The 13,859-nt window shown below is 54.3% G+C and overlaps 1 protein-coding gene across 7 annotated transcripts in view; it reads left to right on the top strand.

Moving 5' to 3' along the window:
- The first annotated feature begins 2,380 nt into the window (after positions 1 to 2,380).
- ATP2A3 (ATPase sarcoplasmic/endoplasmic reticulum Ca2+ transporting 3) overlaps positions 2,381 to 13,859 on the top strand; it is a 34,492-nt gene continuing 23,013 nt past the window's right edge. For 3 of the 7 annotated variants that reach the window (XM_040455605.1, XM_040455604.1, XM_040455603.1), the window contains exons 1-3: positions 2,386 to 2,687; positions 12,546 to 12,563; positions 12,843 to 12,925. In XM_040455605.1, coding sequence (XP_040311539.1) covers positions 2,570 to 2,687; positions 12,546 to 12,563; positions 12,843 to 12,925 — 219 coding nt within the window. In that variant the 5' untranslated portion in view covers positions 2,386 to 2,569. Of the gene's footprint in view, positions 2,688 to 11,886; positions 12,564 to 12,842; positions 12,926 to 13,859 lie in introns of those variants that run through there. The other 4 variants (XM_040455608.1, XM_040455609.1, XM_040455607.1 and 1 more) reach the window with 4 other exon arrangements.

The following is a 13,859-nucleotide window of genomic DNA, read 5'->3' as shown; positions in this document are numbered from 1 at the left end:
TGGTATCTTGTCTCAATATCTTGCTTTGTGTAGACTTGGTTTTCCCTCCGCTCTCCCATTGCTGTACTTCACATGATGTTAACTCCTGCCCTCTAACTGTAGTCCAAGCGCCTATGGTCATAGGTCTGGATATAACCTCTGGCTCAACATTTAATCTCTTCGAGAGAGACTTTGATTGGCTCAGTTCACCTGCCTATGGCTGAGTGACTCCTGGCTCAGAGCCCTCCCCTGGTCACTCAGCTGGGGAGGGGGGTTACATGAGCAGTTCAGGCTGCCTCCCAGGTATCCCTCTTCAGCCCCAAACCACAGCTGCCTTAAGACATCTCTACCTGGAGTCTCCCAGACCCCTCATACCCCTTGGTACCCCACTTGGCGCCAAATATACCCCTTGATTCCTCTCCCCACATCAATCTGCTGCTCCCTTACCTCACGGCTGAACCTCTCTCCCACCCAGCTACTGATGCCAGAAACTTGGGGATTAGCTGGGACTCCTCACTATCTCTCATCACTGAATCTAATCCATTACTAGGTTCAGTCCATTGCATCCCTGTCTGTCTTGGTTCACACTGCTTCACTTTTTGTCAGGAGGATTGCAGGGTCCCTTCAGCCTCTGCTCTCCCCTTCAAAAGCTCCATCTCTTAATGCTTAAAAAGCCTTCAGTCCAAAATCCAGGCCATTATATGGACAATCAAGGTTCTCAGCGTCATAGCTCTGTCTCTCTGACCTACCTTCCTAATCCTGGTGCTCATGCTCCTTATGATCCAGCCATGCTGAAGGATTGAATCACTACCCCTGGCAGACAGCTGAGGTGTCCCACCTTCAACACTGGCTGTTTTTTTCTAACTGCAACACCCTTTTTTTCTCATGTGTCTAAGTCCTTCTAAGGAAGACCTACCTTTCCCCCATGCTCCAGCCTGGTCTCCTCAGGTGAAGTGAGGTAGGCATGTCTGTTGCCAGAGAGGCGGTAAATTCTGCCAACCATCTATCCTGTGAGAGAGTTCGAAAGAGCTGGGCCCAGGTGCCAGGACCGAAATTGTCAGTACACGGCAGCTGGGAGGTGGGGAGGATAGAATTGCCCTTTGGGCAGCATGCCTGTGACCATGTCACTTTGGCCACCAGCTGTTTGTCCAAGTGCAGATAAAGCATACACTCACTGAGTGTCTCAATGCTTAAGGAGACATAGTGAAGATCAGACAGAGGAGGAGGAGGACCACATTCTATCTTGGCAGGGAGAGATCAGGAGCTGCGGGGTACACACGGTCGGATAGGGGTCAGCAACCAGGGCCAGGCTGAAAGCTTGGGCTTGTGTGTGCAGTTGCAGTATCTGGAAAGGCTTTCTGGCTGCACAGGAACTCACTGTAGGGTTTAGGGTTTGAACGGCTGGCTGGGTGGGCTCAATCTGGAATCTATGACCTTGTGCAGCCAAGGTGGATCCCAGAGGCTGAAGACAGCAGAGGCCAGCTTGGGAGGGGGTGGGGTGTAAGAGGGCAGATGGGTGAGATTGGATGGCTCTTAAGCTGAAGGGGGTGCCTGGAGTAGACTGCTCTCTGCTCCTTCTTTTGACGGGGTGAGTGGTTTCTGCCTTCCCACAGCTCGATTCCCTGACCTGCAACTCCTTCTCTTGGCACCCCTTAGAGAGGCTGGAACTCAGGGAGCGCTGGAGTGGGGGTTCCTAGGTCCCTCCCCATCCCTGACTCAGGGTCACTCTCCCTGGGGACCCTGGCCAGAGGCCTCCACCCCAGCCCCTCAGGCCTCTAGGGAGCCCCACCCCCACCTTGGCAGATACATTTCCTGCTGGGGTAAGACTGTGAGTCTAAGGTAATGAGACTGATTTTCTTTCTCATACACTGGTTCATTGTTAGAGGTTCGGTTGTATGAGGAATAACCATGCATCGCTGACCATTTGGAAGAGATCAAGAAAGCACAGACATCAAAAGAAGAAAACATCAAGTAATCTCCGCAGTAGTTGCGCTTATTCACAGGCTTTGGGGTTCTCTCTAGACCCAGGGTCCTCCTTTGCATAATTCAAGTTCGGGGATAGGAAGCCATTCTATGGACACCTCCATTTTGCAACCCCCCAGGACCCAGGAAGGCTCAAAAGAGGACAGCCCTGAGACTCGTGCTCCGCAGCCCGCCGCAGCTCTCGGCCCTTGGTGGCGCCCAGAGCCCTGAGGACAGGGGCTGCGGACCCTCCCGGACACGCTAGGTGCGCTCCCCGCAGGAGGCCTCAGTTCCCCCTTCCGCAGAATGGGCTGGCGGCCCAGCCTCTGCGCCCCGGGGCGCTGCGGGGGCGGGGCGGGGAGGCAGCGGGCTCCTAGGGCTGCCGGAAGGGGTGTGAGTGCGGGGGCGGGCTCCACGCCGCCCCGCCCCGGGGAGGGAGCCCGGGGCGCTGCATCCTGGCGCGGGCCTCCGCCGCCGCTGCAGCCACTGCCGTCGGGAAAGGTCCCGGCGCGGACATGACCTCGCGCGCCTCTCTCCTGGGCGGGAGCTCCCGGCGCCCAGCGCAGTAGCCCCGCGAAGAGGCGGCGGACTCGACGGTGCAGACCGCGCAGAAAACCAGGCGGGCGGCATGGAGGCGGCGCATCTGCTCTCGGCAGCCGACGTGCTGCGCCGCTTCTCAGTGACGGTCGAGGGCGGCCTGAGGCCAGAGCAGGTGACTAGCGCGCGAGAGCGCTACGGCCCCAACGGTGAGAGCGTCGGCCTGGCCAGGGAAGCGGGGACCCGCAGTTTCAGTTTACTCCCCTGCGCCGCAAAGGGGAGCGGACCTCTCCGGTTCCAACCCTCGGTTACCGCAGGCGGGCCGGAAGCGAGGGCTCCAGAAACTTCTGCAGATGCTCTTGGGGCACTCGGACGGGCTGCGCGGCCACCTTCGCGTGGGGGTGCAGGGCGGGTTCCGGGTTTAGAGACCTGACTCCTGGCTCCCCTTCCCCAGGCTCAGGGATCTGTCCGGACCTTAGAGGCTTTCCACATCCACTCCCCATCCATCCACTCCCGCAAGCTTTAATCCACCCCCATCCGCGGTCAGCGCTGGGTTCCGGTCCCGCACTGCAGCCTGCCCCCATTGTGCAAAGGCATTCGCCGACCTCAGCTGACCAGGGACTCTAAGACCCAGCCTCCCAGCTGGCCCAGAGGGTCTCCCCTGAGGGCTCAATAAACACCCAGAAGGTGCAATTTGTCAGCTGGCAGCCTTGGTGCCCCCACCCCCACCTTCAGGTCTTCCTCTTTCTGCAACCCAAGGCGGATGTGGCTGGCGGGAGGGAGTCGGTGGGGGCTTTGAACTGCTTAGGCGGGAGACCTACCTCCCTGGGGGTGGCAGATTCAAGGCCTCACTCAGGGAGTTGCCAGGATAGGCCTTTCCCTCCTGCGTGACCGTGACCGGGAGCAGCACCTGACTGCCGCTGGGCAGGGAGGGAGCGTTTATGCTGTTGCTGTTTGGGTGGAAGTGGTATCATTTCTTCTTATCTTCTAAGGAGTTTGGGATTCTCCGTCTGCCAAAAGGCACAAGTACCAGGTACTACCCAGATGTGGCCCAGGCACACAGGTGGGAGATGGAGGGGTCCCCTCCTCAAGTCACTTCCAGTCAGGACTTGCCACCCGCTTCATTCACCCCCAGGGTACTGTGCACAACTTTTGGGATCCAGATGGAAATATACCCCCACCCCCCCAAGTGCAACCTGGACCCACTTTGTTTTAGGACTTGGGGCCTCACCCTTTCAGGGATCCTGGCCAGCCAGAGGGGAAGGTGCTCTGGCCTGAGTGTCTTACTGCTCAGGGATGGCTTGAAAATTACAAAGAGCTGTCAGAAAGGGAGCTTTGGGTTTTGTATTGGCTTATGAAAACCACCTCTTATATAAATATTATCTTTCTGGAGCAGAAATCCTTTTCCAAAAAAATTAGTTGCTATATTTAGTTGAGCTGTGGGAGGAACTAGGCAGATAAATATTATTTAATATCCTCCATTAGTGACTTGGCAGGGAGGGTGTCATTGCTGCAAGAGGACAGGGCAGCAGGACTTTTCCCCCAACCCTGGGGGTGGGGGTGGGGATGGGGGTCAGGGCAGCAGGTCTGGGGTTTCACAGCCTCTTTTGTGCCACTGTGGCCTCCAGCTTGGGAGTCCTGATTCCCAAGGAAAACTGGAGACCTAGCCCTTGGTTCTGCCTCCAGAAGCCCTGTGTGACCCTAGCCTACATCCCTCTTCTTTCTGGCTCCCATGTGTTCATTGATCCAGGAGAGGAGAGGCTGCTTAAGAAGGAGGGAGCCTTAGTTCTCCCCCATATTATTTTGTCTAGTGAGGGGCTTTGGGGGTGACCAGTCCACTGAGCATCTGTGTGAAGTGATAGATAAGGATGTTGGTGTGGTGTGTAGGTCCACAAAGAGGTGGATGTGCTTTTGGAGGGTGGTAAGTAGGAAAAGTTGGGGGGGGGGGGGCGGAGGGGGTCCCTGGTTCCCTTGTGCCTTGATAGTGGTAAAAATAAAAGGTAATGTTCACCGAGCACTTACTATGTGCCAAGCACTATTAGCACTTTTCATCTCTTATTTCTTCCCCAAAACAATTCTGTGAAAACAGCCGTTGTCATTCCCATTTTGCAGAGGAGGTAACTGAGTCACCAGGAGGTTAGACAACTCGCCCAAGGTCACATAATATTTGGTGGAGCCGGTCCTTGGTACCTGTCCCTCTCTAGCCTCCCTTTTTCTGTGTGTAGAAGGGAGTCACTGGTTCTACAGGCCTTGGGCCCCTGATGGTGGCTGTGCTAGGAGGTGGGTCAATTAGGCAGGAGCTATCCCAGCAATGCCCCCAGCCCTCACAGGGCTCTAGAGATCCCTCAGATCACTGATTGGCTTCTTCTTCAGGAAGCATTCCGGGACTCTGGAAGTCCTCAGGTTAGGAGAGGGGAGCCAGCTGCCCCTTCCCGCATCATGCTCTCTCCAACCAGCCCCAGCTGAGGAGGAGTCATCTGTGTTCTGCAGTTTCTATGGGCACTGGGTGGGGGGGGGGGGTCTTTCCCTCTTGGGTAACCTGGAGTGGTGTCTACTTGTGTCTGGGATTGGGCTGACAGAATTTTGAACCTTAGCTCTGTCCCATTCACAGCTGTGCAATCCTGGATAAGCCACTTTTCCTCTCTGTGCCTTGGTTTCTTCGTAAGTGAGGCCGTAATAGGACCCATGTCTTGGAGTTGCTTGCGAGTGTTTGTGTGCACCAAGCCATCCCTCCTGGTAGCAGAAGAGTCTGGGCCAGGATCTGGGCCAGCTGGGTGGTGGGGTGGGCTAGACCTACAGGTGGAGGGAAACACCCCAGGGACAAGTGTCTTCCCCACCCCAGGAGTCTGTGCACCTGCAAGGTCGTTAGTGCTGGAAACCACAAGGAAGTCATTTGCTTAAGTCCTGAAGTTTGCAAATTCTGCTGGTAGAGGGAGGAAGGGAGGCTGGAAAGCAGGGGCTGGGGATCCTGTCCTACCTTCTCTTAACTCCTCCCTCCTCAGAGCTGGGGGATGGGCCTCAGCAGTGCTGTGAGTCTGCCAGCTGGGAATGCCCCATACACACAGAACACAGCCTCTCCCAACCCCAGTGAACAGATGTGTCCTCTGAAACCCCAACAGGGGAGTGCACAGGAGGCCCCTGGCCCAGCACCTCTGGAGAGTGTGCCCTTCCCAGCAGGTCCCAGAGGTGCCCAGGACTCCATTTCTTTGGGGGGCTTTCTACATCCTTTCAGTTTATTTTTTGAATAAAAATGTACACACAGTACAACATTCAAAGGATTAAAAGGTACAGTAAAGTCTCCCCAGACCTGTCCAGCCACCCAGTATTCCCAGGGTCTTGTGTCTCCTTCCCAAGGTATGCTGTGTACATACTCCTTTGGATCCTTATGATCTTTTTCACACGAAAGGGAGTGGATCGTGAGTGCTGTTCTGCCCCTGCTTTCCACGTGATAATCACTCTCGGAGATGGTGCCTTGTGGAGCATCCTGGGGCTTCCTAGTAGCTATGCAGGGTTTCATGTGGCTCTTCCGGTATTTCTTCACCTGGCTTTTGGAGGGCACTGCGATTGTTCATAGCCTCTCCTGTCACACATCACAAGGCATATTCTTGTCCCCACATCACTTCACACACTTGTCAATATTGCCAAAGGATACATTCCTAGAAGCGGAGTTGCTGGGTAAAACAGCATGTGTACTTTACATTTTGACAGCTATTGCTGAATTGTTCTCCATAAAGTTGCACCTGTTGACCTGCCTGTTTCGTCACCCCTGCACCATTGCCATGCGTCACCAGACATTTTGATCTGTGCCAATCTGATGGAAAGGTGTCCTCTCATAGTTTTACTTTGCATTTATCTGGTTACCAGTCATGTTGGGCCATTTTCCATGTATTTTGGAGCCATTAGATTTTCTTGTGTCCGTGAATGGGCTGCCCATCACCTTTGCTGGATGTGAGCCAAGGCAAGAGGCAGGACTGTGTTGGGCATGTCCTACCAAGCAGGCCAACACCTGACGGCCCTGGGGAGCCCAGTGATGCGGAAGTCAGGCAAGATCCCAGAAGGTCTGGGGTGGTTCCTGTTCAAGGGAGCTAGGGAAAGGGCTCTAACAGGAACTGGAGCCTTCCATCTGTACACTGGATACAACGGCCCCAGAGCTGCAGGTGGGAGGGGTGGCTAGATTTAGATTATTGCCAGTCGTGTCTGGGCTGTGACCTTATCTCCTGCCTTCAGCCCGGGCCCCAGTTGGCTGCTGGAACTCAGGAAACCCATGTGTGTGGCCGTAGGAAACTTGGCCAAGGGGTGTGGGGCCAGGCAGGAGGAGGGGGTGAGGTCTGAGTGGTCCACCTTGCTGGGTGGCCTCAGGAAGACTTGTCCTTCCTTGGCCTCAGTGCCCTCCTCAGTGCAGACGTGGGATCCTGAGATTCCCCTGAAGGCCTTGCGGGATACGAAACGATTCTTGGATCTGAGGAAAGTGTGGTTTCCCTACAGGCATGGGAAGTTCCAGGTCTCTTAGGTCCCCCCTAGATTTCATGCCCACTGGCCCTCTTGGGCAGCCTTGGCACTCCCCCGCCCCCACCCCAGGAACAGCATCCCCTCACACCAGGAGCTCCCTGAGGCAGGACCGAGTCTGTCCACACCATGCTGGCATATAGACGTTAAGCAGACCCTTTGCCTGGGTTTTCTACTGCCAGATCAGCCAGGTAGTCTGTAGGCCTCTGCATTTGGGGAGCTGCTTCCCAAGGCCCCCTGGAGGGCAGGACCATGTTGTCCACTCTAGATAGGTCCTAGAGACCCGGACAGGGCCAGGTGAACTGGGTGCGGTCTGCCCAGTGAAGGCGTCTCCCTGATTCTGCAAGTGATAACTTAATTGCCCTGTAAACTTACTTTTGAGGAAGACCTTGGCGAGCTCTTGCCTCTCCAGGCTGGAATCAACAATTTAGAAGTTGAAATACCAGTTTCCAATGTTTTGAGATGAGAAAAAGGAGTCAAGAGGGAAGATCAGGGGAGCAGGTGATGCATGCAGCCTGGGGTAGCCTTGGCCGTATACCCCACTTCTCCTGGGCTCCAGGCTGTGGGCCCAGGGCCTTGACCTGAACAATGGGGCGACTGAGTAAACAATTCTGTGAGGCTCTTTATGGACCCAGGGGTGACTCATTCCCTCCCCGCCTTGGAAGGGCTCCCATCAGGTGGGGGTGACCGCAATACTGATGACTAGTAAGAGAAGAGCGGAGGGATGGGTGGACGGGCTTTTCCAAGAAGGCTTCCTGGAAGGCTGGGGTTTAGATGAGGAGCTGAGAAAAGGTACTCTGCACAGAAAGAATGGCCCAAGCAAAACTTTGGAGGGGAAGAAGCTTTAGCAAAACCAGGGAAGGTAGTGGCAATTCTAAGGCATCTCACTTGGCTGGCAGATGTCCAGGATATAGGAGGATTCTGAAAGGTCAGCTTGGGGCAGATCCAGGAAGGCCCTGAAGGCCATGCTAAGGTCGGTCTTTATTCCTCAGGCCAAGGGGAGCCACCATTGGTCTGTGAGCAGGACAGAGGCAGGGTCATTCACTCATTTCCAAATCTTTATTGAGCACCTTCTATGTGCCAGGCACTGTTCTAGGTGCTGAAGACACTGCACTTGACAAATTACTACTGGCATGGAGCTTACGTTTTAATAACCAATATTATAGCTAATATTTACTGAGCATTTACCATGTGCCGTGCATGTTGTTTAATCTTCACAGTGACTTCAGAAGTAGTTACTATCATTATCCCCATTTTGCAGATGGGGAAACTGAGGCACAGAGGGGGTTAATTGACTTGTCCATAGCCAAAGAACTATCAAGAGATAGAGCATGACTTGAACTTAGCCCTCTGGACCAGACTCCTTGCCCCAAGCCATGAAGCTTCTCTGATCATATACTCCCTTTTGTCCTCCAGGGCCCACAGGCTATCTTCCAGGCCCCTTCAGACCAGCCCCACATTGGGCATCTGGGGGCGTGGGCCAGCTCACTGACAGTAGTGACCTAGGGAAGGGGTTGGCTGGGAGAGTCCACCACGTACACTATTTCAGAAGAATAGTGGGGGACTGCATGCCACCGGGCTGGCCCAGCTGGGACGCGGAAGGGAATAGCACTTCCTGTTACTACTGTCTTTGGCTGCAGCCTGCTGAATGGCACCAAGAGGTGGGCAGGGCTGGGGCATTCTCCCCATTTAACAAATGGAGCATCTGACACTGTTGAGGGCTCAGCGCACCACCCCCTCCACACGCAGCCTGAGGATAGCAAGGGGGAACCAGCATCTTCCAGGGATGCCTGGGGAGAGGCTGGGACAGTGCTTTCCTAGCCCCTGGGTTCCCTCCGTGGCCCTAGGACCCGGTCACGTGAAGGGACAGTCCCAGGGTTGTCTGGGGTCTTGGCAGGATTTGAATTTGAAGTAGACCAGGCCTGAGCAGACGGAGCCTAGTAACCGTCAAAACACCACCTGTGAGGACAGCAGAGCCTTTGCGGGCAGGGACGATTTTGGCTAGTGGCTCTGGGATCACGACGAAGAGGTGAGCTAGTCGATGGAATCAGGGCACCCAGCCTAACAATCAGGACATAGGATGCCAAGTTTTTTCAGATGACTTTGGCTAGCGAAGGCAGTGCAACAGGGATGGGAAGGCAGAGCAGCTTAGGAGTCAGCGCAGGAGGTGCTGAGCAGGGGGTCAAGAGCCAGACTACCCGAGTTTAAAATTTTTTTGCTTACTTATTTTTGAGAGAGAGAGACAGAGCGTGAGCAGGGGAGGGGCAGAGAGAGAGGGAGACACAGAACCTGAAGCAGGCTCCAGGCTCTGAGCTGTCAGCACAGAGCCTGATGTGGGGCTCGAACTCACGGACCGTGAGATCATGACCTGAGCCGAAGTCGGATGCTTAAACGACTGAGCCCCGCCAGGCGCCCCTGGACTACCCAAGTTTAAAGCTGCCACTTCGCAGCTGTATGACCATAAAGTAGTCATTCAACCTCTCTGTGCTTCAGTTATTTACTCTGTAAAAGGGGAATAATAATGGTATCTTCCTTCTCAGGTTGTTTGAGCATCACAAGAGAGTTAATGCCCAAGAGGATGCATGGCATTTGGCACGCCCAACACTAATAATTCTGCTATAATTATTCTGCTGTGGAGTACCTTCTTATATGGTCAGCATATAGTACCCACCCCATAAAGCACTTGGCACACTGCTTGGTACATAATAGGTGCTCAGTAAATGTGGTTCTTACTAATGTTAATAATGACAGCAGCCCTTCAGGGTGGGAGTGGGTACCCCATCTTCCAAAGAGGCTCAGGATCCCACAGGGAGCCAGCTGCTCAGGCAAAACTAGAAGCATGTGCACTGCATGTACAGGGACGGGCAGGGCATCTTCTGTGACCTCGTGGCTGGCTGAGCCTCCCCCAAGGGCAGTGGGTAGGTTAGAAGGGGAACCTTGTGGTAGGGGCCAGGTCTGGGGAGAAGGGGGTATCAGTCAGGATCAGCTAGGTTATGCTGCAGTAACAAACCCCGTATCTCAGTGGCTGAAAACAGTACAGGTCATTTCTTGCTCACGCTGTAGATCTATGTCAGTGGCAGGTCGTCTGGGGGCTTTGTGTCTCCTGTACTCTGTGATTCTGATTCACAGAGCAGACACGTCTCACGGGTTGCTGGTTGTTGTAGCAGAAGGACAAAGAGCTCCGGATCTTCACTGTCCAATGCTATAGCCACTAGCCTTGTTTGGCTGTTTAAATGTAAATGAATGAAAATTAAGTGAAATTTAAAATTCACCTACTCAGCCACACTAGCCACGTTCCCAATGCTCAATAGTTACATGTGGTTAGTGGCTACTGTATGGGACAGTGCAGCTAGAGGACGCTTCCATCATCACAGAAAGTTCCACTAGACAGTACCCTTCTAAATAGAGAGTCTCCTGCCGCCAATTTAATGCCCCCGCCCAGAACTAACATGCATCCTTCTTTTTGTAACTTGCACGAGGGCCAGAAAGTGCAGTCATACTATGTGCCCGCAAGGTGGGGACAATCAGAAGCATTTGGAGAACAAACGGCCACCAAAGAGTGGATCCTGAGTCAGATGTTGGGTCAGAGAGCAGAAGGGGAGAACTTGACAGATGACTGAGGCAGGCAGAGGGCAGCTTGGGGGGAATTCGAGCTGGTACGTGTGCCCTGGGACAATGCTTCCCAACCCCAGGCCTTGACCCTGCCCAGAAAAAATGCCCTAAGGAGTATGGTAGCCTAAGGGCTACATGCCTGACAGAGGGAGGGGTTAGGGAGACAGCAGGAGGGATTCGGGTGAGACTTATGGATAAACTCCCATTGGTCAGGAACCCTGAACATCCCCACAGAGGTGGGGGGTTCGGGAGTCTCCTGAGTAGAGCACAGCTGAAGCAGGCTGAGGTGTGCCATGAGGTTGGAAATATTCTGTGCCAAGGCTGGGGCATGGCAGACATGACCTCTAAAGGACCCCGCTGGATTGGAGAACTGGCCCAGAAAACTAGGCCTGGCCCTCCCCCTGCCTTTCCTGTTCACTTCAGCTAAATAGATCAGAAGGAAAAAGTCTGTTTGATTTTAATCTCAACGCAGGACACTGGAGATTACATTTTCCACGGAAAATGTCAGCCGTTGCCTAAAATAGGACCAGAAAATATATTTTTAGGTTATGTGTTTCCCTCCTGGATTTCTGCATCCCAGTGGGCTGCTTGATACTCTCCATGGTTCAGCTGCCGGATGCCCCAGATCCTCCGAACAGGTGGCCTGGGGAGAGGCCTCCCACAGGGAGAATGGTTGCGGGTATTCGAGCTCAAAACAGGTGGACAGATACAAGGACCTGTGCCAAGAAGGAAGAAGAGGAAGGGAGAGCCAGCCTAGGTTAGAGCCTCAGAGTCCGCGTTGTTGACAAGCTCCCAGGTGATGCCAGCGCTGCTAGCCCAGAGATAGGCCAATGAGTAGCAGGGCTCAGGGAGGCTCAGTCTGGGAGGAGCCTCAGGCATCGACAGAGCCTGACTTCAGCCCTTGGAGGGAGAAGCCCATTGGACTCCACCCTTTGAGTCCCAGCTCCTGTCCCTTCCCCTACTTGCTCTGTGACCTTGTTCAAGCCGCTTTTCCACTCTGGATCTCAGTTCCTGTACCTGCGGAACAGGGTGAGCATTCCTGCCCTGTCTCCCCTTTAGGCTGTTGGGAAGATTCAAAGACTCCAGGTAGTGAGGCAGCCGGCTCGCCTGGAATAAAAGGTCCTTCAGGAAATGAAGGAGATAAAAATAGAGCTTGTAAAGTGACAGCAGGTCCTGGTGGTGTTTGGGAACATCATTCCTCAAACTGTTCTACGGGTCACAGACCAGGCGTGTGGGATGGATCTTCATGGAGTTTGCCCAGAGTGGAGGGTTTGGGGGTGGGGTGGGGGGACAAGGTGAGACTCAGCCTCTAGGAACTTAACCATGGCAGGGTGCCTGGGGTGCTGGCTGCTGAGGTTGTGTCCAAGGGAACCCCCAGGTATGGGGGACTCAGCAGGCTGGCTGTGCTATAGACCTTGTCCAAGTATTCCCGGGGGACCAGGTAAGTCAGAAGTAGCCTGAGCTAAAATCAAGTAAAATTTTAAATTTTACTTAATTTTCATTCATTTAAATTTGAGGGAGGGGCTACCTTGCCATGGCCATAGAGGACATTGAACAGGATTGGGCAGCCGTCTGAGAAAGAGCAGTGCAGGGGAGCTATCAGCTCACTGGTGACCTTTGGGGTCCCTTCTCTTCAACAGTTTGCTCAGTTTCTCTGTGCAGTGGAGGAGGGTCTAGAAGGACCCATGTCCCAAGGTGAGCCATGCCATACCATGCCGTACCAGATCTTCCTCAACCAGAGTGGGGTGAAGCGAGGGGAGCAATGGAAGCCTCTGTGCTCAGACCATCCATTCTGTGACCTCAGAGAGCTGTGGGGACATCTCTCGACCATCATGGTGGTCTGGGTAGGCATAGTGGGGAGGGACTGCTGAGACTCCTCCACGGCCCCACTGCATAACCCGATTATCTCTTGTCTCCTCATGGCTCCTGTGACTGCCTGGATCCCACAGAGCTCCCAACTGAAGAAGGTAAGGCTTGGGCCAGGGTGGGCTGCAAGGCCACCAGGCAACATTCATGGGCCATTCACTGTCAGGTTGTAGCCTTCCCTCTCCCCAACAGAGTGAGGCTTTGCCAAGCCCTCCCCACCCCCCCAGTATCACCCACCTGTGCCTGTAGGGCCTCAGGCTCTCAGTCTTTAAATAGTATGGAGGGAGTGGGCCAGGTGGTCTCTGAGGCGGTGCCAGCTCTGAATGGGGGCAAGTCACTTGGTAAGGAATCCAGGCTTCACCTAGTACTCCGGTTCTCAGGGAAGTCCCTGTGGGAGCTGGTGCTGGAGCAGTTTGAAGACCTCCTGGTGCGCATCCTGCTGTTGGCTGCCCTGGTCTCCTTCGTAAGTAAGGCCCCCGTCCCACAGCATCAGTCTTCCTGGAAGGGAAGGCCAGGTTGGGGCAGTGCTCAGAGGCCCAGGCTCTGAATCACAGGTCTGTCCTCTTAGCCATGGGCATCCCTGGACCACTACACACCTCTTGCCTTGCTCAGACTTCAGCTTCCCTCAAAGCCTGCCTCCCCAGTGGTATTCCCTAGTTGTGACAATCAAATGTCTCTCGGGGTACCTAGGTGGCTCAGTTGGTTAAGCCTCTGACTCTTGGTTTCAGCTCAAGTCATGATGTCACAGGTTCATGGGATCAAGCCCTGCATTGGGCTCTGTGCTGACAGGACAGAGCCTGCTTGGGATTCTTTCTCTGTCTCTCTCTGCCCCTCCCCCCTCATGCGCATGCATGAGTGCACACATGTGCTGTCTCTCAAAATAAATAAATAAAACATTAAAAAAAAAGTCTCCCTATGTTGCCAAATTATCCCTGGTGGTGGAGAGCCCTTTCCATGGTTCCCAATGCCCCACAGAATTTGGACCTTAACCTCTTACAGCTTCTCTGTGGCTGCTTCTCCCTTTACTCTTCCGCTATTTTCACTGCCTGAAACCCTCCTGGACCTGTAGGATCAGGGGCCCAGGGTGGAGTTGGGGGGGGGGGGGGAGACGACGGTGATTGTCACTGATGGCTGAGCAGCAGAAACCCAAGGGTAATGCAGGGAAATGGCCCCCTGGGAGTGGACACAGTTCCTGCTGTTGGCCCTGTGCCCAGCAGGGCCTGGGGAGGAGACCTCATGTAGGTAACATGGAGTGCGGGGCAGCGTGGGCCCAGCCAGCTGTATCTGGCCTTCCTGGCAACTGTCCTTGTAGAAACTGAGGACTCCTCCAGAGGAAAAAAAAAACCCTATCTATGCAGGTGCCTACAACAGCTTAGCCAAAAGGGTGCTGATACTCC

Source organism: Herpailurus yagouaroundi, unplaced genomic scaffold (assembly GCF_014898765.1).
Source record: "Herpailurus yagouaroundi ecotype Mexico unplaced genomic scaffold, PumYag 215, whole genome shotgun sequence".
Classification (NCBI taxonomy): Eukaryota; Metazoa; Chordata; class Mammalia; order Carnivora; family Felidae; genus Herpailurus; species Herpailurus yagouaroundi.
Note: the sequence above shows the minus strand (reverse complement) of the source record. Positions and strands in the feature narration are given on the sequence as shown.